This window comes from Amblyomma maculatum, chromosome 5 (genome assembly GCF_055883805.1).
Source record: "Amblyomma maculatum isolate TAMU_Amacu chromosome 5, ASM5588380v1, whole genome shotgun sequence".
Lineage (NCBI taxonomy): Eukaryota > Metazoa > Arthropoda > Arachnida > Ixodida > Ixodidae > Amblyomma > Amblyomma maculatum.
This window is the reverse complement of record NC_139348.1, coordinates 120,795,160-120,819,714: the sequence shown is the minus strand read 5'-3', so window position 1 is coordinate 120,819,714 and position 24,555 is coordinate 120,795,160. Positions and strand designations below refer to the sequence as shown.

Here is a 24,555-nt window from a genome sequence, read left to right as displayed (position 1 = left end):
CTGATTGATTGCTTTATACGAAGGGAAAGGCGCGGTAACTGTCTCATTTGTTTTCTGTGGACACCTTAACCGCGCCGTAAGGGAAGGGAGGAAGGTGGGAGTGAAAGTGGAAAGAGAGAAAGAGAAGCCGTAGTGGAGGGCTACGGAGTAATTTCGACCACCTGGGGATCTTTAACGTGCGCTGACATCGCACAGCACAAGGACGCCTCTTCAAAAAAAAGAAAAACAGTTCGCAAAAAAAATTTTGTTTCGCTTTTGCACATTGCTAGCGCTAAACAACATATCCACAATGTCCGAAAAGCGAAGGTACAGCTGTACTCTGTACTGATATCATTTTTCTCAATTTCGTTAAAAACCTATTGCGTACTACAGCTGGGTTTCTATATGCCAACTAAACGGCAAGCCCCAAGTGCGTGCACGATGTTCAAGAACCTGTTTGCGCATATCAGCAAGAGCTAAGTGCTTGCGCGCTTAAGACGGAGTGAAATGGGTCGCACTGGATAATTTGCATGCTGCGCGAGAAAGCAGCAGCGTGCAGGAGTCTTGCCGACAGACTCAACGTATTGTTTTGTTTATAGCAGCGACCAAAATAGGGCGCAGATTGCACTAAGATGCAGCAGCTGCAACCCGTTTATATACATAGACTTTTGTTTCTTTTTTTTCTTCTGCTGTATACTCGATCCACGTCCGAAGTGTATACAATCGGAAGAACTTGATATTCTCGGTCTACTATATCCGTTGCAGAGACTACCGCAATGTCGAGCAGCAGTTGGAGCGTGCACAGACGTGATTACAGGAGAAAATATTAATGGTACATGGTACGGTGTGGGCCCCGTAATACTTGCTCAATGGTCAGAGCGCTCAACTAATAAGCCAGGAAACTATAAAGTTTGGTCCCGGTTCTAGCGGCCATGTCTCGATGAAGGCATAACGCGTGCAATGTCAGTGCAATATGTCACCCTAGGTGGTCACATTTTTTCCGGATCCCACCACTGTGGTGTCACTGATAGCTTAAATCGCTTTCTGTCAATAAACCCTGTAAAATATAAACCAGTACGCCATAATTTGCTGCGGTATAGTAGTCTAGGTTTAGTGTCCGAAAGCTTCGCGTGACAGATACTGCGCCTTTCCCTTCCTCTGGAACAATTATTATTATCATTATCATTCTGCGAGAAATTCCGCAATGGCATGCTCCGGGTTAATTAAACCCATCTCGGTTCCTTCAACGGCACGGACGTCGATATGAATGTAGAGAAGGACACCTGTGGATCTTAGATGTCTGATTAGAATGTACACACATCGCATGCGGCTTTAATTCACTAATATTAGTGATTAGCACCATCACTCCGATTTTCGAAACCAACGCCAAATATTCCTGGATGGAAGATGATTGGAAATAATGTGGTTGATCGGTCGATCCATACTTTGAAGAGAGGACACATGTTATTAGGATTAGGTAACCATTCACTTTTTGATTTCGGATGGTCAAACAAATTGACGTCAATTCAATGCACTTTTACGAGAGCTCCAGGAAAAACAAAAAAAGGAAATAAAGAACAAGATCTTGTAAACGCTGCAGTTTTAAGCTGTGACATATTACGTCACTTATCAGCTAAGCCGCTCATCATGAACAAACAACGCCTTTATTCACCCATCCAGTAAAACGCAGTAGACGGGAAAATTAGTAATCCGAATTCGGCACGTACTTGCTGACGTAACGGATTCCATCCAGCTTTAGTTTTTATGAAATCTTTTTCTGTCAGGTAGGCTTTTCTAGGCGAGTAATATCTTAATGTTCGCAAACCAAAGTCTCGTTTAAACTACTAAGTCAAAGCAAATAATTTTAGTGTACTGGTTTACAGTTAACGAGACTTGCTTAAGACTTATCGCCGCTCTAGACCTTTTGACGTCGGTTTCCTGCAACCCGAACGCTCCAGTCTTAATCATCAAGGCGTATACTTAATACGGCTCAGTGGCCGCGTAGGTTTAACTTTCTGACTCATGTAAAAAAAGCAATTCATGCTGGCCAATGTTTAGAGTACGAAAGTATAGCTTACTTCCGCACTCTTTACATCCGCTTCGAAAGCGGGCTTTGGATTCAGCGTGCTGTCAGCCTTAACCACACTTCCGTCATTTGGCACGAATTATGCTGCCGTCCCAATTTAGCATCAAACATCTCGAGGATAGTTCTTCGTTTCTTCCAGGCTATTGGTGAAGCAATTCAATTCAGCCGGGTTTTACTTCTGGCATTGCTGGCATGTATGAAATATGGAAAGCAGGGACACAATTCCGGTTGCTCTGTTTCACTTGGCAGAATGCACCTTCATGAGCCTTCCACAAGCACAGAAGGCTTTTGAAGTATTAGGTATGAGACTCTCCAGTGAAGCTTAGCGCCGGAGTCGGTTTTGGGCAAAGCGTTTAATGACACCTACTATCAACAAACTAAAGGCTTGCGGCTAACTGAACAGCTCGAGTCAAAATAATCTGGCTTCTTCGTGACGCAGCGCTATTACGCGACGCCCATATTTACACTGTTGCTGCGGTGGGCACTCTTAAGGCGCGAATACGTAATGCACGCGTGAATGCGTTAGTTCGGTGCTTGCATTTTTGTCGCTATGAGATCGGGGGGCCTATTTTAGTTTCGCATATCTAGCTCGAAGGCGCCGTGTAAACTACTACTACAACTATGGAAACCGCGACCTCGTTTTGGATCGCACACGTCGCCGACCGCCTCTTCTCCCCGACATTGGTGTAATTTCCTCATACACGTAGGAGTCGCCTAAGCGGATGCTTTGCGCGTTTATTTATAAACCAATTGTAACCATCGTTACTGGAGTTGTATATTTAGGAAGCACAGGTTAGGTTCTGTCCTAGCCAAAAACAAGACTTGTTCTCAATGCTATCGCTGTTGGTCAGCGTTATCTTGAGCTGGCAGGCGGGCAGGCCGCGGCCGCATTCGGCTCGAACCTTCCGGTATTTTTGTGGGTTTTTTTTTTGTCTGTTTGCACGTTAGCTGAAGTTTATAGAGCACTCGTACTTTAGCACCATGCCTTTCAGTACATCTCGAATCGCTAGTCGACTCTTAATTCTGTCTCATCGGTAGGATATAAGCTAGCAATTAAAAGTTTCGATATATTTGCGTATAAATTTACTCGATTTAAACAGTCAGTTTATGACAAATGTATTGCTTTTTTATTATTTAGGCGAAAACACCTCAGGCCATTTGTCGATAGAAGTGCCTGCTAAATTTTCTTTTTTGTATGGTCATAAAGCGGTGCTCTTATGACAAACGTCGATGCATCATGTTGCATCGATGCATCATGATGCATCATGTTGCAGGTAACATGCAATTTAGGTGCTTGCAGAATCAAGTACAAGACTAGTTGCGTGCACGTATCGAATAAGCATCAGCCGCGCTACGAAAGTGAAAGCAGGATCGACTATGATGTTGGTTCTAAAGAAAGTTACAAAACGGTGTGAACAAAATCAACAAACTGGAATGAAATCCTATTTAGCGGTTTGGGCACGTCTTATTGGGTTTGGTTTCCAAAGTGACATAGGCTGTGAGACGCCATAGTGGGGGGCTCCAGAAATTTCGACCACCTGGGGTTTTTATACACACTGACATCGCACAGCACACGGGATCCTTGCTTTTCGCCTCCATCGAAAAGCTGCCGCACAGGCCCGGATTCCATCCCGCATCCGTGAGCACAGTAGTCGAGTGCCGTAACCACTACACCACCACTGTGGTGCCCGGCATGTCCTATTCAAGCGCTTTATGTAGGGTTTAACTTATCGTAATTAAACAACGCCATCGGTGTGCAGTTATGTAGTGCCACTTAAACTTCAAAGCATTTATATACATAGTAAATCAGTAAGTCCTAGAAGTAATAATTGCTGTTGATTTAGTTATGATTAAACCTAGTGTGTCGCTGTAGCTCCATTCGTGTTCCTATTCTCGGGCTCCATGGTGCAGCAATGGCCTGGCGCGCTGCGCGCTGCTCTTTATATACTCAGTCACAATGTTAGGTTAAATATCACGGCACCGAACGATATGCCCACATCATAGTTCTAAGTTTTGACATTCACCTCTGGTACCATGGGGTGCGAAGCCATAGCGACACCACAAGTGTTCCATGGTTTGACCTCTGGCTCACCTGAAGGTCATATTCCTGTACACGGAGACCTTAAATCTACATCGCGTAGTGAAGACATTGCTTTAAAATGATTATCAGGCAGCGTTTTCTTCGTAGTTTGGGAAACGCGCAACGCATGCCGTTGCACTGTGCAGCAGGCGTAAGTGGACAGCAGAGAAAGAAGCGCAGTGGTGCCTACCGGGCCGTACTCCTTCCACGTTTAAAAACAGTTCATAGAAATAAGCAATGTCTGAAGTGCCTCCGTAATTTTCACTTTAGTAGCCAGTCTAACCACAGCTTCCAATGCAAAAATAATAATAAAGAACAACCAACGGGAACGACAACTTGTACAATACCAGCAGAGTGAGCGTGCTGGTTATTCATGATGGAAAAATACAGCGCAAAGAAGGACAAGGACAAAATGAAGATACATGGGACACACGAGCGTTTTGAAAACAACCTGTTTTAAACCTAAATTCAATACGGTTGTCCGCACAACTACATATATTTTTTTTTTCTGAGTAGTTTATACTACATGCGCTGCATCGCATACATTCCCCGAATTACTTTTACGTCCATTGGTTAGAAATAATTAGGCTAATATGTATAAAGCTGTCCATGGAAGGAATTTAAGTAAGAGAAACGCTCTTTTTCGGACTAAACTACGTTGCGGAAACAAAGAAGCCAGAAGGAAGACCTTCCTCCTCACCTTAGACATGCAGGTGCGTACAGTACAAAAGAGAACAGTTGGTGCGCAGTTCGAATATAGTATACCCCATGAGTGAGCGTGAATATCATTTAGAGACGTGTCGCGGCGTGAATAAAAACCAGATATAGACAGTAAAACACAGTGTGTTGCTCACATATGCGCAAATAAGTACTGCAGGCATGCTAATTTTGCCTTCTTTCGTACTTCTCTAGGATGTATGTTCGTTCACCTCTGAGCACCTATTGTAGCAGTCTCTGCTATGTGTCTTCATCAGCTTCAAAAGCGAGTCTCTCTGCTGTGCTATACGTGGCAAGGAATGAAAGGCAAATTGTGGACGTCTAAATAGGGCATTTAATTTAGAACTCGGCCTGAAGCCTGCCCACGTTCACCCTTTTCGGTTTATCTATTATGATCATGATTAAGCAGTGTCACCGTGGCTTCTGTGTTTGTGCTCTCCGTTCTCTACGCTCTGTTAAGACCCACCCTACCGTGTCTCCTGTCGGCAGACACCCATCAGACCGTGTCCGCACGCGTTGCGACGACAGAGAACCATGCCTTAATCATTCATTCTTTTGTTTGTTCCATCTCGTACCAGCGCTCACTGCGTTAGCTGAAACGTATTCGGCCATGTTGGCCTAGTCAAAGCTATGTGGGCCCTGCTGATGCATGGCGATGTGGGTCGTGCCTTGTTCAGGTAGGTTCCGGTACAGAGATGTTCAGGACTTGGGACCTTCAAAGCAATGAGCAACAAAGTGGGTCCTACCTTGCACAGCAATGCGCAGTGATGGAGATCCTACCCTGTACAGCAGTGTGCAGGACACAGGTCATTCGCTGAGGCACATGCACATGAATTTGCATCCATGTACACATGAATTTGCATCCATGTACACATGAATTTGCATTCATGTGTACATGGATGCACATCGATGTTAGGTCCTGCCGAGCACACAGGGCACAACAATATGGGTCCTGTCCTGCAAGCAGTGAACAGCAATGTTCGTTTTATGCAGCAATGTGGGTCCACAGAGATGAGCTTACGTCATTCAATGACGTCATTGCGACATTAGCGATGCTGCTGAAGCTGACTTCTGAAGATGCGGACCACTTTGGCGAACTGAGAAAAGAAGTGTGTAAGAACGTATTTCCGTTAGTTATTAGCGTAACAGTAGGCGAAACCACGCGCTCAGCTAACCAGTGGTAATCCCTTATCCCTGCAGGCAGAAGGGGTACTCTCGGCATTGCGTAATGGTCACGAATATTGGACAAACATCAAAGTAGCGCTGCTGAGTGAACCTCTTCATTTGTACATCTCTCTCAGTGCGATAAAGCCAGATTGCCTGTTTTGATTCTGTTCGTGTTGTTCCGTCCGACATGAAACCAAAACAAACAGATTGTTGACATGACTTTGCAAATGTGCGACTAACTATACTGAGCTTGTTAAAAACGTAGATGGTACACCATATGCGCTTCCCTGTACATCTAAATCATATTTTTTTTAATGTAAAATGCATTAGCGAACGTCAGTATAGAAAAAAATACAAGAGGAAACGTAAATGCAGAATGGAGTTTTCAAGTTGCTTGAAATTAAATAACTCGAAAGGGGAGAACATAATTATTTCCACGTTAAGCAGCTAAAATGCAGTGTGCAGTGACGAAGAATTCAGATAAGAATAAGTTGAACGCAAGATATTCGCACGAGTTAAACTTGCCTAGCTCTTCACCTGTCTCACTATCGTAATTCGTGGAGTTCACATGTTCTTTTTGTTGGGAACTGTTATAGATTGCTGAAGCTACGTAATAGCTCAATTTATGAGTTCGTCTAAATATATAAAGACATACTTTATCTAAAATAGCCAAAAAGAAATGGGATTAATATATAAACACGTTACATTAGAAGGTCGGTTCAACACGTAACGCTCTTTTAATGTGCACTCCCGAGAGACGACCGTTTTTCCTGATGCCATCAGTAGCCTTCATGCTCTAAATGTCCTTTTAACCTTATCAAGTGACGGCGTAGGAAACTGACTTCAGCGGTGTCACGCCTTCCTTCCATTAGTATTTATTTTATCGCTGAGTTACGTGCCCTCCAACGCAGCGTACGTTTGCAATGGCCCGGTATGCATCGCACTTGTCGACGGTGATCAGACTTGGCTATACAACGCTGTCTTAGCCTTGCGAGTCACAAGGCCAATGCAAGCTAAGAGAACGTTAAAAGCACCTGACGTTTGTCTGCACAACACGGAAAGTGATTTCGCCTTTTGCCCGACCTCGTAACCCAGGCGCTTTGAGCGCTGAACCAGAAAGATCTAATCTTTATCCTTTCATTCTCCTTTCGTAGCCTGCTATTTGCACCCATTGCCTGCAATAAACGACAGTCATGGTACGTTAGTTCAGTGGAAGGTTCACTCCCACTAAGTAATGAAAAACGCACTTTTTTACCTCTGCGTTCTGTTGCACCTCTTAGCTTACTCTGGCATTCACTATGCTGTTAATGGACTGTAGTCTACCATTCACTTTTATTATTGCTGATGTGGTGTAGTGTTCATTGCATTCCATCGGACTTGTGGCGTCCATGATTTTGTTGTGCACTATTACGACAGTCCTTGACTATTTGGTAGGGGGAAACAGGGAGTTGGCAGCAGCGTTATGAGACTGCGGGGCCGTTTGCTTCTTGGTCTCCACCCTGAAAGACAGCGGCTTATTTTACACGTGTAAGGTGTGTACATTTTACATGGGGTGTAGCTATGCAAGCGTCTAAATGTGCGGGGAAGTAATAACGCGCCCTAGCGTCCTGGTCAGAATTAACCGAGAGTTTCCACGCACCAGTAGTTGCTCTGAGTTCTTATAAGTTACCCGCGTGCGTGCTGATTCGACTCAACTGTGGTGCTTCCAGAAAATGAGCAACCGAATATATTGAAATTCAAAGAATAAGTGCATTTCTTTCTAGAAATACAGCGTGAAAAACAGCTTACGTCTAAAGTGTTGTCTCTGCCCTACTGAAAAAAAATTGTATGAGGTAATAACCTCACATTTTCTCACACAATCTCACTCAATTCACATAAGAAATCACATACAAGTCGCATATAATTGCATAAGGTCTCATAGCTTCTTGTACATTATCCTAAGTTATGTACGATATTTTATAATAACGATGTGAACCGTATGAGAGTCTATGCGATTAGATGAGATTTTATGAATTTATTGCCACGTACGACGTTTGGTTTTTCAGTAGGGTGGTCATGGGAACAGCAGGTGAACACAGCTTCCCAGCTAGCGTAGGGATCTTAACGGTGACATAATAATCGGCTTTGAATCAGAGCCCGTTTACTGCAAAATCGCTGTGCAACATTTATCTCTTCAAGCAGTAACCTTTAGTTTCAGTGCTAAGTAAGGTATTCTCTTATTATGTGCAGTGTGCCTCATGTTCCGTAGAAGTCGTTATGGGTTTTTGGAACGTTTCTTTATAGTCATCTGCTGCTTGCTATATTTGCATTAAAAAGTTTGTTCTGCTTACACCAGTATCCAAAACCTCACTAGAGTTTGCCAACGCTGCTACTCTATAACTCGGCCTAACCAGCATTAATTAGTGAAGTTTATTAAGACGAAAGCCTTGCTTGGCTATGTTTGCGAAAACGTGTCAACAAAACGTGGAAGTTGGAAGCAAAATGTAACACGTAATATGACGTCACATTAAGATCAGACTGGTAGTCAATATTGTGTATGTAATGACAAGTGGTGTATAAATGTTATGCCATGGGAGTCATTACAGTTTAGTCAGTCACTTGTCGTGGCTCAGTCAGATCGGAGATCCAATGTACATGACTGGTGTCTTGTGTAAGTCGATGAAAGTCATAACTAGTGTCTAGTCGTGACACTCAAAAGTGCTGAGTCATGACACTCTAGGAGCTATTAAAAAGCAGCCATCACACATGATTTCGCATTTCTTCGAAGCCATAATCTCCGCAGTTCTTCCAAATATTTTTATTGTAGTTTTTTGCGTTGAGAAGCTACCCAGCTTGAGTTAACTAGCATATAGTTTCCTGCCAGCCTTACGCAGGAAGTCCATCCCGCCGATTCATTGTTCGGGCTTTGACCAATTTGGAGTTAAGAGGAAATGAGGCAGCAGACGCAGCCACCCGCGCGCTCTCTAACCGGGCAATCTGGTCCCCACCTGTAGTGTGGCCACGCCAGCCTACACTTGCGGGCAGACAACTAACCTATGTAAAGGCAAACATAACATTTATTCCCACCCGTGTAAAGGATTAACGAGAGCGGAAGAACGTGTGTTTTTCCACCTCCTCACGAACATCATGATGTGCCCGGCGTCGCTAAAACACTTTGACACTGCCTTCTCCGAGGAGTGCTCACACTGTAGGCAAAGGTCATCGGACTTTTTCCACGGGGTTTGGGTGTGCCCCTCCAACCTTATATTTGCACCCAACCCACAACCAACCTTATATTCACACCCAACCCACACTCCACCCGGGAGGACTGGAAGGTGACCCTATACTCGCCTGCTCCGACCTGAAAGCCCAAAAGGCGACGGTCAAACTAGCAATGGCGGCAGCGGAAGCCACTGGACTCCTCCTAGTGTTTGTGAGGAAAAAGGAACTAAGCTTAAATCCAGATTGATATCCTCGTAACACCCTCTTTTCAGAGACAATAAACGTTTTTACCATCACCACCAGCCTTAAAATTTTAGCGTGAGGTACAGCCTTTATCAAAAGTTTACAGCCCAGGGGTTCTACTTCTGAGCGATGCTATGTGGCTCGTAATGCATTCCCAGGTTTCCATACATGCTGAAGGCATGAAGGTTTTTCGTCCTACCCTGTCCAATGGCTAGGACTTCCACGATAGTTACAGAAGTCATATTATAAGGCATAAAAGCAAACCCTCTGGCCTGTAGACTTTTGATAAAGGCTGTACGTATAGTTGATTAACTATCATTAAGTAGTGCATGAATGAGGACACTAGCCAATACCAGTTCAGTCTTTTCTTTCTCATTGACCTTCCTTGTCCTTGCCATTACTTTGGGACTATTTCGAATAAAAGACAAGCATTAGTTGCCATATTTAGTTAATATAATGTATGCAATAAATTCGTGGTAGACCTGTTTTGAGACGTTTGAAGTAGGTACAAGAACAAAAGTGAAAGAGGAACTCCTGCGTGGAGTTCTGGAATTGCTTCGCCGTGATGTGGAAAGGAATTTCGACATGAAGTCGCCACTGAGATTGGACGCGATGTTGAATGGCAGGTTTGACCTTAAGTTTGAGGCGACATTCGACCCACAGTTTGCAGAAATCTTAAACGCCCACTTGACCTCTAAAACAGCTTCGACACACTGTTTAATCGGGGATATCGATGCTATGTATACAGAAGCGACGCGAAGTCGACACGAGTTTCTATGCAAACCTCGACACTGTGTTCCAAGCAGTTGCCCACACGGTGTGTGAAGATAGGCTAAGTGAAAGTTAGACGTTATCTTTAAGGTATTTTCGAACGTAATTCAGTGGATAGTTAGGCGTTAAGGCGGGTAAATAATTACATGCAAAGTTGAAGCTGACTTCGGCGTGACATTTCAGATATTGCCGGCTTAAAGAGAGAAAACGCCGCCAAGACGCCTGACGAGGTCGAACCTCGCGAGCCGGCCAGGCATGTCTCCGATAGCGCGCGCTTGCTCTCTCGCGCTCGCTCTCTGATGGCAGAACAAGTGTATCAACACTGCGCGCGCTGAGAGAGAGAGGAAGCCAGGGTTGCCAGTTGAGAGCAAAGGGTGAGAGAGAGAGAGAAGCCCGCTACTCGTGTAACGGGCCAAAGAGCACGCGGCGCGGAAAGGGAGAGCGTCCGCGTGCTGTCCTCTCTATGCGGCTTCCCGGCACGCCCGGTGAGAGTTTTTCTGTCAAGTTTCAGAAGCGGTTTGGCGGCATCGTCGTCTCCGCGTGCAGCGCGGGGAGTCACCGTGTGTGCTGCTGCTGCTGCTCCCAAGCAGCCTCCATAGCCATCCTGTTATCCTTCATCTGGTCGTGCCGGAAAGGAGACTTCGTCAGGGCTCGAGACTTTCGACTTTGCCTGCATCCCGCACTTTTCGCGGTGCGCCGAATCCCGGACCCTAAAGTTCGGAATCATCGTCGTCTTCTGAATAACCGGAAAGATAACTGACTTCGGAACTGTGAGTTTCTGTTAGGGGTCGTATCGCGCTTCGGCTCATCCTTGCAATCAACCGTCCGCTCCTCCGCGCCTACGCGATCAGCTGCTCTTCCTGCTCTTTTTCCTATCGTCTGCTACCAACTCCGCTGCCGAAGACGTTTCTCGCTTCAGACCGCAGCGTTGCCTTTTTTGAAGTGTCAATCGTCTCTCATCTCCGACTGGGATTTGAAAACTTTGTTTAAGATTCGAAGTACCGTGCTCCTCCACGGAGTTATCGCCGGCTGTTTACCTAAAACCAGAGAGGCGACCAACCTGTGGGCTCTTCGTGACAGTGAATTCAGTCTCAGATGCAGCTAGCGCCCCATCATCTGCTCTAGAGTTTCAGAAAAGAAGCTCCGTGTCGTCTGCGTCTGTCGTCTGCTGCTGTCAAGCCTGCCAGGAAGTCATCCACCGCAGTACTCAACCCTATCTGTCTTGTCCACACTGCGTCGTTATCGGCTCTTCTGAGGATATCACTGCTTCCGTTTTCTGCTTTCTTGACAGCGCATCTTGTACGCACAAGCAGTCTCTGCCTGACTGAACGGTGATTCAGAAACTGAGTGTACCTGACTTTAAATTCGCATCTCGTATTGACTGTCTGAACGTGTTTCAACCTGTTCAACGTACCTTGTGTTCACGGTGGCAAGTAGGCTTCACACTAAGCCCTGGACACCGAGAAGTGTAAAACCAAAGGATTTCCCGCTGAACAACGGAACATCAACCCACGAAAGGAGTCTTCTTTGAACCAAGAAATATTAAACCCGTTTTAGTCACACAGCACTATCATAGCGAGCCGTCGCCTTTGCGTCATAGTTGGTCCCCGTTGAAAAAAGAGAGAGTCGGATCAAAAGTTGTCGACAGATATCGATAACACTATCGCGACCGATTTCTTCGTGACACCAGAGCATAGCCTCTGGTCTTTCGCCACTTTCAAGCCAGCACTGAAGAGGACGGACTTAAGATTGGCTTCTGTTCCGCGAGATAATCGGACGCCGCAGGGTATCAAAGTACTCTGCAGAGCCCTTCCGCGAGCAGCCCTTTGTGCAGACCAGAGGAGAGCAGTCGGCCTCAAGGACTGTCTCAAGGACCATGGTCCTCACAGCGGCACTTCGCAAGTTCTCCGGCGAAGTCGAACTGAACTCGGTGAAACGTATCCGGGAAGACGACCTGAGCGATGGCTACAAGATTCGCGCGAGCCGTGAGTGCCTGTTACGTCTTTTTAATTTTAAGTACTGCAGCTGTCTTTCAAAAACTTTCAGGAAGTCATACTGATATTCAACCCTTTGGTGAGCAATGTCTCAGAATTAAGTAATAAGCAAAATATTTTAGCATCACTCCTGCCGCATGTAGAGGAAATTTGTATTCCAGACACCGAAAGCAGCAAAACATATGCCACAAAGCGGTGTGCTTGCTAGCATATTCTTCGTCGTATTCATGCGGTTGGATTTTGTCGCCAGCACCAATATTATTTTTTGTCGTAAATATCTAGCCATGCGCTTTTTTTGAACATAAGGTGATTTCATGCTTCCTGGGGTATTATATGAAAAGTCGTGAAATATTGATTTTACCAACTTCAAGCACAATCGCTTCTGAACGAAATTATCCACATGTTAATATAAAAAAGCAAAAAAAAATTCTAGAAGTTGACAACCGGGAAACTAAATAGTCAAGTATTTAAAGGCTCTGACATACTTTATAATAAGGGAGTAGTTACTCATTGACATCCACCCAAGCGCAGACATACGGCTACAAATATATGCTTTATTTTGACAAGAAAAATTTCGTGTCGTAACAACTGACTTCAAACGGTTAAGTGTTGTAGGCCTCAGCTGTTTAATTTGATTTCGGCAACTTAACTCGCATAAGTCATCTTGTGTGAGCTACTAGCCTTATTATTAGGCACTCTTTCTTTGAAGTTATCATTGAGCTATATAAATGTCGATATCGTTTTTCAAAGTTCGTATGCGTGATTTTACTGACCTTTTGTAACATGAGCGGAACATGAATGGAAGTTCAATCTGAAAACAAAGCTTACTGTGGAGCCAACGCTCTGCTATAATTTTAGGTCTGAATTCCACCGAGCGTCTGTCAAACGCTGCTGTCTGTGGCAAGCCGACTGGAATCCACTTTCGGTAATGATTTCATAAAATAAGAGAGAAAAAAAGTGTGAATACATGCCGGCGATTCTGTTCCATGCCGCAAAACTTTTCAAATGTTTACCACTTTCCTTGATCATGTTATTCGTGCAATTTAGCGTTTTTACCCAATCGCGTTCAGGTCTGGATGATAAGTCGATGCAGAGGCATGCGAAGGGCAATGCATGAGGTTCCTTCGAGACGTTCTGGTAGGGGCAGTTGTAGGCGGCTGTGGCGAGAGTTTTAGCCTAGCACAGTGGATCATATTCGATTAAAGTGTTTCCACCTTTCGCTTGCAATCCCTGGGCCCTGACCTGAAGCTCCGCCTTCCTCCTGGCCTACCCCGACGCGATGAAACTTTGCTGTGCCGCCTGTGGGTTGGTGTAGCATTCACAAACTCGTATTCTTTTATGATAGGCATGGCAAACAGCCCTGCATGTACAAACTGTGGATGCGACGAGTCTATAGGCCACATTCTTTGCGAGTGCCCGATATACAGTGAGGAAAGGCAGTGTCTGTGCCGTACGCTGGATCATCTAGATGGACGCCCATTGAGTGATATTAAGATCCTAAGTCCCTGGTCACGGCGATCGTCTGCGGTGAAGGCCTCCCAGGCACTGCACCGCTTTATGAGAAGCACAGGCCTAATCGAAAGACTATGAGTTTGCTATGACATGACTGTGACGTGATGTGATGTGGCATGTCTGTTATGTGACTGTACTAACTTCAACTACCCCTCTCTTACAACTTTTATATCCACTCATCTCCTTCCCCCAGTGCAGGGTAGCAAACCGGTTGCTTTTACTGGTTAACCTCCCTGCCTTTCCTCCTCATCTTCCTCCTCCTCCCTCCACCTTTCGCCTGTACTGGATAAAGCCAGCAGTTTTGCGAAACATTCGAAAGCAAACTAATGCAAAATACTTTGGAGTGCTCTTGGAACGCGAGCGTCCTTTTTCTCGTCGTGAAGTCGCTCGTCTGCTAACGGCTAGAGCTGTTCTCGGTACGCCTTTGCGGTTGGGCGCGGTTCTGTTTCCTTTCTTCCTTGATGTGAAATCACGCATTTAGAGTCGCAGCCTTAGCAGTGTCGTGCCTAATTTAATTTCCTCGTACGTTTTGTGGTTTTGAGGTGACACAATTATCGTGCGACCGTAGTGACGGCTTACATAACGACTTCCAACTCATACGTGACGGGCATTCGTAATGGTCTAGCGTATACCAGCAGTGCGCTTTGCCGTGCTGTGAAGTGAGGTCTGAAGACGTTACTTTCCGTGCCCGGCGCAAATTGCATCTATAGGCGTGTTCTGTGTTGGTGGGGTGTCGGCCCAGTTGCGATGGTAAGGGAAATCCCGCTTCCCTCATCGTGACTGTCGTGAAATGCCGCCGCGACAACTATTCAATCGTTGTCGTTGTGTACACGCCTGTCTATACTGCGAAGTCATGTTTTCTACGAGTTTACTAGGGCCAGCAGTGATTTCTTCGTTCGAAAAAAAGAAAAAAAGAAAATAGTATTGCTATTGCAACAAGGCTTCTTTTTAAATTGTCCGTCAAGCGATCTTTTTTACACAAAACTGTAGTGCTAAGCAGCACGTTATTCGACACTTTCATGCAGAGTTATTTTATTTTTGCACGATGAGTACGTTCGGGGGTGAAATTGTCATCTCACGATTCCAGAAGTTTTTATGAAATACATGCTTTTATTTTGGTGTTGAAATTTCGAACCACTTGTAGACTGTGTGCAAACTTTCGGGCACGTAGGTAAGAAATTTAACTTATTTTTGTCTTTCAAAAACTTATTACCTTCATATTGCGACTTGTGCAAACTTACGGCGTAATAGTTTCTGCGATAGTGGGCGCGCGCGCATACGTGCGTGTGCGTGCGTGATGGGAGAGAGAGAGAGAGAGAGAGAGAGAGAGAGAGAGAGAGTGAAAAGAATACGAGAAAAAGAACGATGCCGGCGCAAATTTATCTGCCTCAGTGTAAAAATCTAAAAGTGTATGTTGACACTAATGTTTATCTCACTACACCATTTTTCCCACGCTTACCTGGTTTTGGGTGGATACATTAAAGCAGATTAGGTGCGCATGTCTTCTTTTTTTTTTTTGTGATAGACCACGTTGTTTACTGTCATTGTGGTTATTGCTGCTCGTAACAAAGACAACACATGCGCCGCACATAACAAAGATTCTCAGAGGTTATCAGTGAAAGCACGTAGAATCTATACAAAGCCAAGCATGCGTTCAGTAGAACTGCCGGAGAGGTGCCAAACATCTTTCATTCGGTATTTCTGATCTCCTTTTTGTAAATGTATGCCTTGCAAGAAGCTTGCTGAATTAAAAAAGGAAGGAAACAATGCAATCGTCTCCTTTTTCTAGTGCTGGCGTATAATTTCACAATATCTCATTTAACGCTTTTAAATTGTGTTTATTTTAAATTAAGACAAGGACGAGCAACTCCGCCAGGAAGCAGCGTTGCGAAGCTGTATCTCTTTTACAGAGGAAGAAAACAATTATAAAGGACGGTTGATCGTCCAATGACGCTTTTCCAGATTTCATTTGGGACCAAAATTGCGCTCTTAGTTGCCCACTTGATTGCTTATAAGCATTTGCGGACTTTATATGCCTCCATGTACACGTGCAGTCAGCGGCTGCAATCTCCAGGTGTGACCGATTTTGGGCTTCCTGCGTTGAAGTAAAATTAAACGGGAAGTTTGAGAGCGGCAGCTGGGAAAAGCGGCCCGAAAAGAGAGACAAAAAAAAAAAAAACTGCTTTTGCACTGCTCAGCCTGTGTGCAGTTGTGCGCTAGGTGCACCACGGGCAGAGAGAAATGGCCCAGTGTGCTCAACACATGCATTAGATGTAGATGTTTTGTAGGCTTTTAAGACTTTTGTAATCGCCTTTAAAATGCGCTACTTCTATAGCGATTAGTCATTCTTCTGTAAATTCCACCTATTAAGGAGTGTATGCAATATTTGGGGTCTACACGCGCCCCCGCCGAGACGACAAAAAGCCAAATAAACAGCACATTCTTGTTTAAAAAGAATATTTAAATGTGAATGAGAGATCAGTTTAGCAACAAATTAAGCCCCCAGGCACTTTAGGGACGTTGTGGTGAAGAGCTCTAGTTTAATGCAGTGCACGTGCGATAATTTAACGTGTGCTAACACTGCATGGCATGTGGATGTTTTTTTTTTCTCTTTATTTTGTCTCCATCAAAATATGGCCGCTGAAGCCGGGATCGAACCCGCGACTTGGTATCGACAGCTGCGTTACAGATGAGAGTACCATGTTTTTTTTTGTTTGTTTTTTATTTGCGTCGCTTATTGCCACAGGGCACAAATGAGTTTTCTAAGATGCAAAAAAAAAAGTTGTAAAAATGAAAAAAGATAAGTTTTTCTAAAAATGGCCCCCATTACGCCCCTCCCCCCTCTTCGTTCCCGCTTTTGGCTCATGGTATTTTTATACTCCTTTAATTTTCTGGTTGCGTACAATTTGCGTAATGTGGAATGTGTGTGTGTGTGTGTGTGTGTGTGTGTGTGTGTGTGTGTGTGTGTGTGTGTGTGTGTGTGTGTGTGTGTGTGTGTGTGCGTGCGTGTGCGTGTGCGTGTGCGTGTGCGTGTGCGTGTGCGTGTGCGTGTGTGTGTGTGTGTGTGTGTGTGTGTGTGTGTGTGTGTGTGTGTGTGTGTGTGTGTGTGTGTGTGTGTGTGTGTGTGCGCGCGCGCGCGTGCGTGTGCACGTGCAATCCCGACATACTGCTTATTGAAGTCTGAAGTTATGAAAATATTTTTTTTGTCGAGCAATAAATATCGCCTAACGTAAATATACTACAATGGTATATTAATTAGGCCTGAACCGAGACATCTCGAAACCACGACAGTGATATGATATTTGATTATATTATCATAAAGAACCACTACTTACATAGGATGGGTACCGCTGCATACGTGTAATTAGTCATTAGACCGGCGCTGCTATGCAATCAGGTAACAGCTCTTTTTATATATTACGGCGTCAATGACGTCATTGTATCCAAGCAGGCATACTATTTGATGCAACACTGCAGGCAACGCACAAGCAGTGCAGTCTTAGCGCTCGAGGCGAATACTGCATGGAAGCAACAGCAAGAAAAGAATGCATTCCACAAAGCCGAGCTTTCCGAAGAAAATGCATACATAACCCATGAGCGATCACTCCGAAATCTCAGCACTTGATGCTCGGGCGGACTGTCGTGTGCCTTTGCCTATATGCACGTAAGCAGGCGTCCCCACTGGGTCAGGGGCCCGCTGATAAAGCTGCCCCATTTCGTCGGGAGATTGCAAGAGATTGGGGCCTGTCGGCAGTATTGGGTCACGCCCCGGGAAACAGTCTTTCTGTTTTTCCTATCGCAGGCAGCGCATTGATTGAAGTCTTGCACCTGTTTACCGCAAGGGACGTCGGCTGATTTCCTGTTCGTGATCGTTAAGAGCGACTTGAACTTTCGATTCGGGGCAGTAACCGAACAGAGACGCTTGTGGACTTTGCGTTTTATGCAAAGGGTGTGGCGCCGATACACTCGACGTTTTTACACCTTTTTCAGTGCAAAAAGGGTGCTTGAGTGTCCCCGGGCTAACACCCTTGGTGAAAAACGGCAAGGCAGGGGTCAGGCACAGCGGTTAACAATCGGGGGTTTCCGGTTGGTTACTCTGTGTTGTCTGCAATGGAAGAGGAGCGTATAAGTATAAGCAAGAGATAGACATGTGGTCTGAAAGCGGAAAACCGTTGCAGCAATGTCCTGAGCACTGTGAGGGCTGCCGCCCGCTGCGGTCTCATCAAAACACAGCATCCGGTTTTCGACGCCAAACAAATGATATCTGCACAACGAATGATGTTCCACGGCGAAGCAGTGCTTCTCTGCCCATAAGATCTTGGCCCTGGGACAGCGTTACACCCTTAAGGGTGTAACAAGGCTTAGGGTGTGTAGGCGCAAAGGCTCGAACAAAAGCTAAGAAATAATTCTGGGGTTGCGCAGTGGTTACGGCGCTTGACTATACTGTTCCCAAGGATGCGGGATTAAATCCCGGCCTCGGCGGCCGCTTTTCGGTGGAGACGAAAAGCAAGGCGCCCGTGTGCTGTGCGATGTCAGTGCACGGTAAAGAACCCCAGGTTGTCGAAATTTCCGGAGTCCTCCACTACGGCGTCTCTCATAGCCTAAGTTGCTTTGGAACGGTAAACCCTACAAACCAAACCAAACCAAACCAATTCCGGGGGATTCCATCATAGTTGCGACTGAACGGGACGCCTAGCTCCATTTTTACGCTTTTCGCGACCCCTGAGCGCACCGAAGTAGCACGTGGCAGGGGCGTCGTATATCGTGGAGGACACTGGAATGATTTTGACAGGCTGAGGTCCCTCAGCGTGCACGACATCGAACGACGCATCGCCGCATTTGCGTTCCGCCTTCAACGAATTCGAAGGCTGAGGCCGGTATTCGACTCCACGACCCTGGACTCACCCAGCTGCACTTTATGTAATACCCCAAAGTAGGGCCTTTAAGGTGATAAGGTGAAGTGAAACGGCATAATCAGGGAACCATTGCGGAGGCCAAAAGGGATAAAAATATAGTATATAAATGAAAATGGATCAATACAAAATTTGGTCAGTCAAGGGATCCATCTGTTAGCTCTTTAATAAACCTCTGAACCTCTGGTTAGCCTTATGGTGCTTTCTTATAAAACTTTTTATCTCCCTTCCTTGCATGGAAGTCGGTTGCAAAAACTTTGCCTTAACTCTCTTCGCTGCGTATTTCTTTACTCGGTCCGCGGTACTACTCAGGAGTTCACGGTGGATGTCTATAATCTATAATAGTAGAAATATACTACAGAGCTAAGTCCATATTACGACAAAAGGGACTGTTTGTTCTGGCGTAACGACCAGCTTTTTCGTAGTAACGCAATTTCGTCTGTAATAACGGTCGGAGTGCTCCTTTACGTACCAGAAGCGCTGCACAATGCTCCCAGTCGAAAAAAAACTACAGAACTGTGTCAAAAATACGACAAAATATCCTGTAGTTCTGTCGTAACCATCAGATTTTTCTGTAGTTCTGTAGTTTTTCTGTAGTTTATTTCTGTTGTCTGTAGTTCTGCAGCACTTATTTGTTGTAAATACAGAAATTTCTGATGTTACTGCAGAACGTTCTGTTGTCGCAACAGGTTTCCCGTCAAAAACCGCACAGAAATTCTGTCGTAACATCAGAAAATTTTCTGTAGATTTTTCCGACTGGGAGACAATTATCTTGGCTGCTAGAATGTCTGTTGTTAACTACATGATCATGTCCCAAAAGAAGGCTTTCTTACTATGAAGACTCAACCAGCGTTACCATTCAGCACCGTCGCCTTATTCTGTAGTAATTGTACACGTGTATCTTCTCCATCTGGCACGTGTAGCCCGAGCACTTACACTTCCGGAGTCTCCTGCAATGGTCACATCCGGCGATAGAAGTAATAATAGAAATGAATGGCTCCGTATCGCTCATGTTTTCATCCTCCTGCGAACTCTGCGTAGCCTCAGGTTTGCTAACTTAAGGTGAGCTTAAGTTAAGGCAACTTTGATTTCTTAGTTCTAACTGGCGCGGTAGAAAATGTCAGGTTTATCCATTTCTGTAGCTTGAAATCTAGAGCCGAACATTGGGAATTATAAGCTCGAATTTAGGGTCGAACACAGCCCAGGTTAATACATAAACTTTCATTGCACATATAATATGCGAAATTTCAACACTCTGCTTTGAGCATAAGGCGACGCTATAATAACTCATTGCGTGAGAGCTTTTGGCCAGTTGAACTGCGCTTGCACATATAACTACACGAAATTTCAACACTCTGCTTCCAATATAGGGCGACGCTATAATAACTGATTGCCTGCGAGCTTCTGGCCAGTTGAACTGTGCAGATGCGCGAGCACCCTTAACTATTTTACTCTTTTGCGACATGGCGTATTCCTTAAATAGTTGCGAGGTTGCGTATGTACAAATATAAGAACGATAGGCGGTACAAAATGAGGACTTTTATTATACTGCCGTACATGGCAGTATTGAATCACGACATAACTCAGCGGTATACCTCATAACCTACTCTCCTCACGGTCCACAACGCTCCGTGTTTTCTTCCGGTGCCTGGCTGTGTGAGGTCAACGTCACGGACCCTTTTGATTGACAGGATCGCCGACCGTGAGGATAACATCCGCGAGTCTGCAGAGGTCAGGCGAATGCGTCAAGCGTACTCGCACTCTGTGTGAAATGCGGCGGTAACTCAAGCGGTACGTGATTTTTCCCGCGTGGGGTTGTGGGTCTGTTCTCAATGCCGGGGTTTGCCCGTGATCGCATACGTGTCACATATCGTGTTGCGACGCATCCCTGTCTCGTGGCGTCACATGCGTCTTGGAAATCCTTCACGCGTGACAGACTCGAAACGCGCACGTGCCCGCGAGAAAAAAAAAAAAAGAAAGAAAAGAAAAATAATAGTAATGTTTTCTCGAGTTGTGCGAAAAAGGTAGTGGTGTTACGCGCACGTTGGTTATGAACCAAGGTCACGTTTCTTCTCTTTTTGTCTGTGATATGTGTAGCCTGCAACAGTTGCATCTTACCTGTACTCACCTATGGGGCTGAAACGTGGCGGCTAACCAAGAGAGTTCTACTTAAGTTGAGGACAACCCAGAGGGCTATGGAACGAAAAATGGTAGGGGTAACATTAAGAGATAGGAAGCGTGCAGAGTGGGTCAGAGAAATAACTCAAGTTACCGACATTCTAGTGGAAATTAAGAAGAATAAATGGGCACGGGCAGGACATGTAGTGCGAAGAGAGGATAACAGATGGTCGCTTAGGGTAACAAACTGGTTTCCAATGGAAGGAAAGCGTAGCAGGGGGAGGCAGAAAGTTAGGTGGGCGGATGAGGTTTGAGAAGTTCGCAGGGGTCAAGTGGATGCAGCTAGCACAGAACCCGGTTAAGGGGAGAAATATGGGAGAGGCCTTCGCACTGCAGTGGGTATAGTCAGGTTGATGATGCTGATGTGTAGTTTGTTAGGGCTGAAAACTGCTGATAATAGCATACTAACCAAGTCTATAATCCTAGCTCCTCACAAGTTGTTCGCTGTTTATTGAAGGCTATAGGCAGGTGCTATACTCGAGCCGGCGTCTGAGAAGGAGAGCTTTCCTTGAAACGCGCGACATGTTTTAGTAGCAGATGAAATTGCGCATGATATTATCACGCCGGAGTGGAAGTTTTAAGTTGTGAAATATTTTTCTTATCGCGTGATGCATAATAACGTGCATTTTCTCCTGGATTTTCAATTTAGATTTCTCACTCGCATATTTAGTCATTTTGCTCAGTGGTGTGCATTGATATGAAATGAGCTACCAGGGGTGAGTGAGTGATTGAGAGGACTTTATTTACACCGACATGGACCTCGGGGCAGGGGCTCGGCCAGGGGGAGGGTCTCCTTGCCGGCTCTCCGGCGCGCCGTGGCTGCAGAGAAGGTCTCAGAGTAAGCCTCCTCCGCCAGGCGTAGGACGATCTTTTGTTCATTCACATTTGGGCTGCGGATGTAGGACTCCCAGGTAATTTGATCAAGGGGATCAGTTTATTTAGCTCCCGGAGATTCGGGGCATTGCCAGATTAGGTGATTTTGACTCAGAGGTACGTTGCAGAGCTTGCAAGCCTCTGGGTTCCCTGTCAACTCATTATGCAGAGTAACATGAGGAAAGGTAGTTCCTAACTAGCTTCGATTATTTGTGCTGCCCGCCGCAGTGTCTCAGTGGTTAAGACGCTCTGACCAACGACAATAGATGACGATAACGACTTGGTAAAATAGAAATTTGACTGCTGCTACCTCAGCGTGAGCGACCTTTCAGTGCTGCGGGAATAATAACGGCACGCCGCGCTGCATAGAAATTATTTGCTTCCACTCTAGGGTTGACGCTCACTCAAGCACGTTACATATTCGTAATCTTGTGAGTTTTGACGCGACAGCGTTTACATCTAGACTCCGTGTCGCAGAAGAATGGTTCAAGTTTGACTCCGTTAATCATGATTAAACAAGCTAAAGCTTTGTTGTCCCCGTTATGCCTCGGTTAGTGTGGTTAGGTCTGGCTAGGCTTTGCATTCCTAAGCCAGGCCTGACAGCTATGCTTCGGCAAGCTGTTAGACGAACACGCGTGTAGGCGTTGTCACTGCGAGCATTCATGGTAGTTGTTTCAACGGTTTTCGAAGTCTGTGTCGAAGGTGACGCAAAGGCAAAGGGGAGGCAGCTGCCTCCACACCTCTTGGCTGCCGCCTTTCGGCATCCTTCAAACACCCCTGAGCCAGTAGACCCTCCCGTTCTTCATCGTTCTTTGCCATTAACTTGGCACTTAAGGTGCCAAGTTAATTCTTCTTGCCATTAACTTGGCATTAACTTGGCATTAACTTGGCATCGTTCTTTGCCATTAACTTGGCAATTAAGGGCGCTTACGCGCCCTTAATTTTGCCAGATCCCTAGCGTGATGGCGACGCCATGTTGACCATTAGAATCAGCTTACCGTCTCCTGCCGTACCATAAACTGCGAGAAAGTGCGCGGTGCCGACTCGCTTTTTTAAGCCAAAGGGAGTCGGCACCGCGCACTTTCTCGCCTAGTTAGCTGCATGGCCACAGCTGGCAAGGCAGCGCCCGCATGGCGGTCTAGCGCGCGGCTGCGCCCAGTCACGTGGTGTCACGTGATGACACACCCCCACCGCTCCTCCGCTTGAAGGTCAAATTGCAGGGACGATGAACTTCGCTCTTACTAGCATAGCAAATCTTTCGCTTTAAAATTGTGTGTCGTCGACGTCAGACGAGAGCTGATTCTGATTGGTCGTAATGGTCATGGCGTCATAGCTACATGACCTCGCACCTTACAAGGCTCACGTTATATGTGACGCCAGGCCGGAACGAAAGTGAACAAAACATTGCATGTAGTGCGAAATAGAGGTCGCTGCATGTCTAAAATGGTCTATGTGGACCCACGGCCCATAGGATACGGTGAAGGTGCGCTGCTGACTGAGGCCACTGAAACAAGGTACGCTTGTAGGGCCCGGGAGCAGAGTTCATGTGTATAACGTGCGATCTTTCACCTAAAGTGCAGTTTTACGATTGCATGTTAATGTATACGGGAGGATTTAAAACAAATGCGAAGCTTGTAGCTGGCTAAGACCAACGACTATGTTTGTCGTCATATAGTGCTCCTCAGGGTATTTCTATATCCTGCTAAATTAGCTAATTAACTACGATGAATTATCCAAAATCTTTATTATTCACTCTGGGATCAAGTGCCCTTCGTCAATGGTAGAGAGGGTTAATTGATACAACCTACCCAGTGTTTTCTATTTACCTACCTTCCACGTGATCGTTTTTTCCAGCATTTGAAGAAATCCTGCGAAATATGAGGAAAAAAAGGACACCACGTGACCTTGTGCTACCGTATTGCAGCGCCGCATAGCAGAGATGGATATTAAGGGAAAACTGATTATGTCGGTTGCAGAGTGCATGTACGTGAGCGGGAAGTGGCAGCTGGCGCCGTTACCGTTGCCAACCGGCACCGTACAAGCGGGGCTGGAGTCGCTCAAATTTTAAGGCAACAGTCTACTCTTCTTATGAATGGTGTAATTTGGTTTGTGGGGTTCAATGTCCCAAAGCAACAACAATCAATAAATGTCAGCTATGCTGGGAACACACTACCATTTTACACGGGCCTGTCAGGAAACAAGTAGCGCCAATAAACATAGCACCAACACCGGATAAGTCGGAGGCTGCGCAAGGTTACAAAGGACACTGGGGCCCTGAGTTGAGGGACTCCCACGCCGGCAGAATTCCTCGCCACAAGGACGTTCTTCACTTACTAACTCAGGCTATGAGAGATGCCGTAGTGGGGGGCTCCGGAGTAATTTCGACTACCTGGGGATATTTATCGTGCACTGACATCGCATACCACATGGACGCCTAGCTTTTCACCTTCATCGATTAACGGCCGCCGAGGCCGGGATTTGATCCCGCATCTTTGGGCACAGCAGTCGAGGGCCCTAACCACTGCGCAGTGGTAACAAATTTCATTTCAAAGGAAGTTTCGGAAACGTAGCAGGGTGCAGCAGAAAGTTAGCTGAGCAGATAAGGTTAAGAAGTTTACCAGGGTAAAGTGGATGCAGCTAGAACAAGAGCAAGTTACTTGGATAAATATGGTAGGGGCTTTCACCTCTCACTGCCGGGTTATAGTCGAGTGGATGATGATGATGATGAGTTAGTCATAGTCGTAATCACAGTTAACCATAGTCATGGTTACTAGTCATAAGTATTCTATGACAATGACTAACTGACCATGATTATGGCTAGCCACAGATAGTCATACTCGT

General features: G+C 45.7%; 1 protein-coding gene across 6 annotated transcripts in view; it reads left to right on the top strand.

Annotated features, from left to right (window-relative positions):
• Nucleotides 1-24,555, top strand: part of LOC146189346 (sodium-independent sulfate anion transporter-like) — a 141,753-nt gene that overhangs the window by 43,196 nt on the left and 74,002 nt on the right. For 2 of the 6 annotated variants that reach the window (XM_084604202.1, XM_084604193.1), the window contains exon 1: nt 11,877-12,229. The exons of 2 other annotated variants lie outside the window; for them this stretch is intronic. In XM_084604202.1, the coding sequence (XP_084460328.1) occupies nt 12,121-12,229 (109 nt within the window). In that variant the 5' untranslated portion in view covers nt 11,877-12,120. Of the gene's footprint in view, nt 1-11,875; nt 12,230-24,555 lie in introns of those variants that run through there. 2 more of the 6 variants (XM_084604195.1, XM_084604197.1) reach the window with 2 other exon arrangements.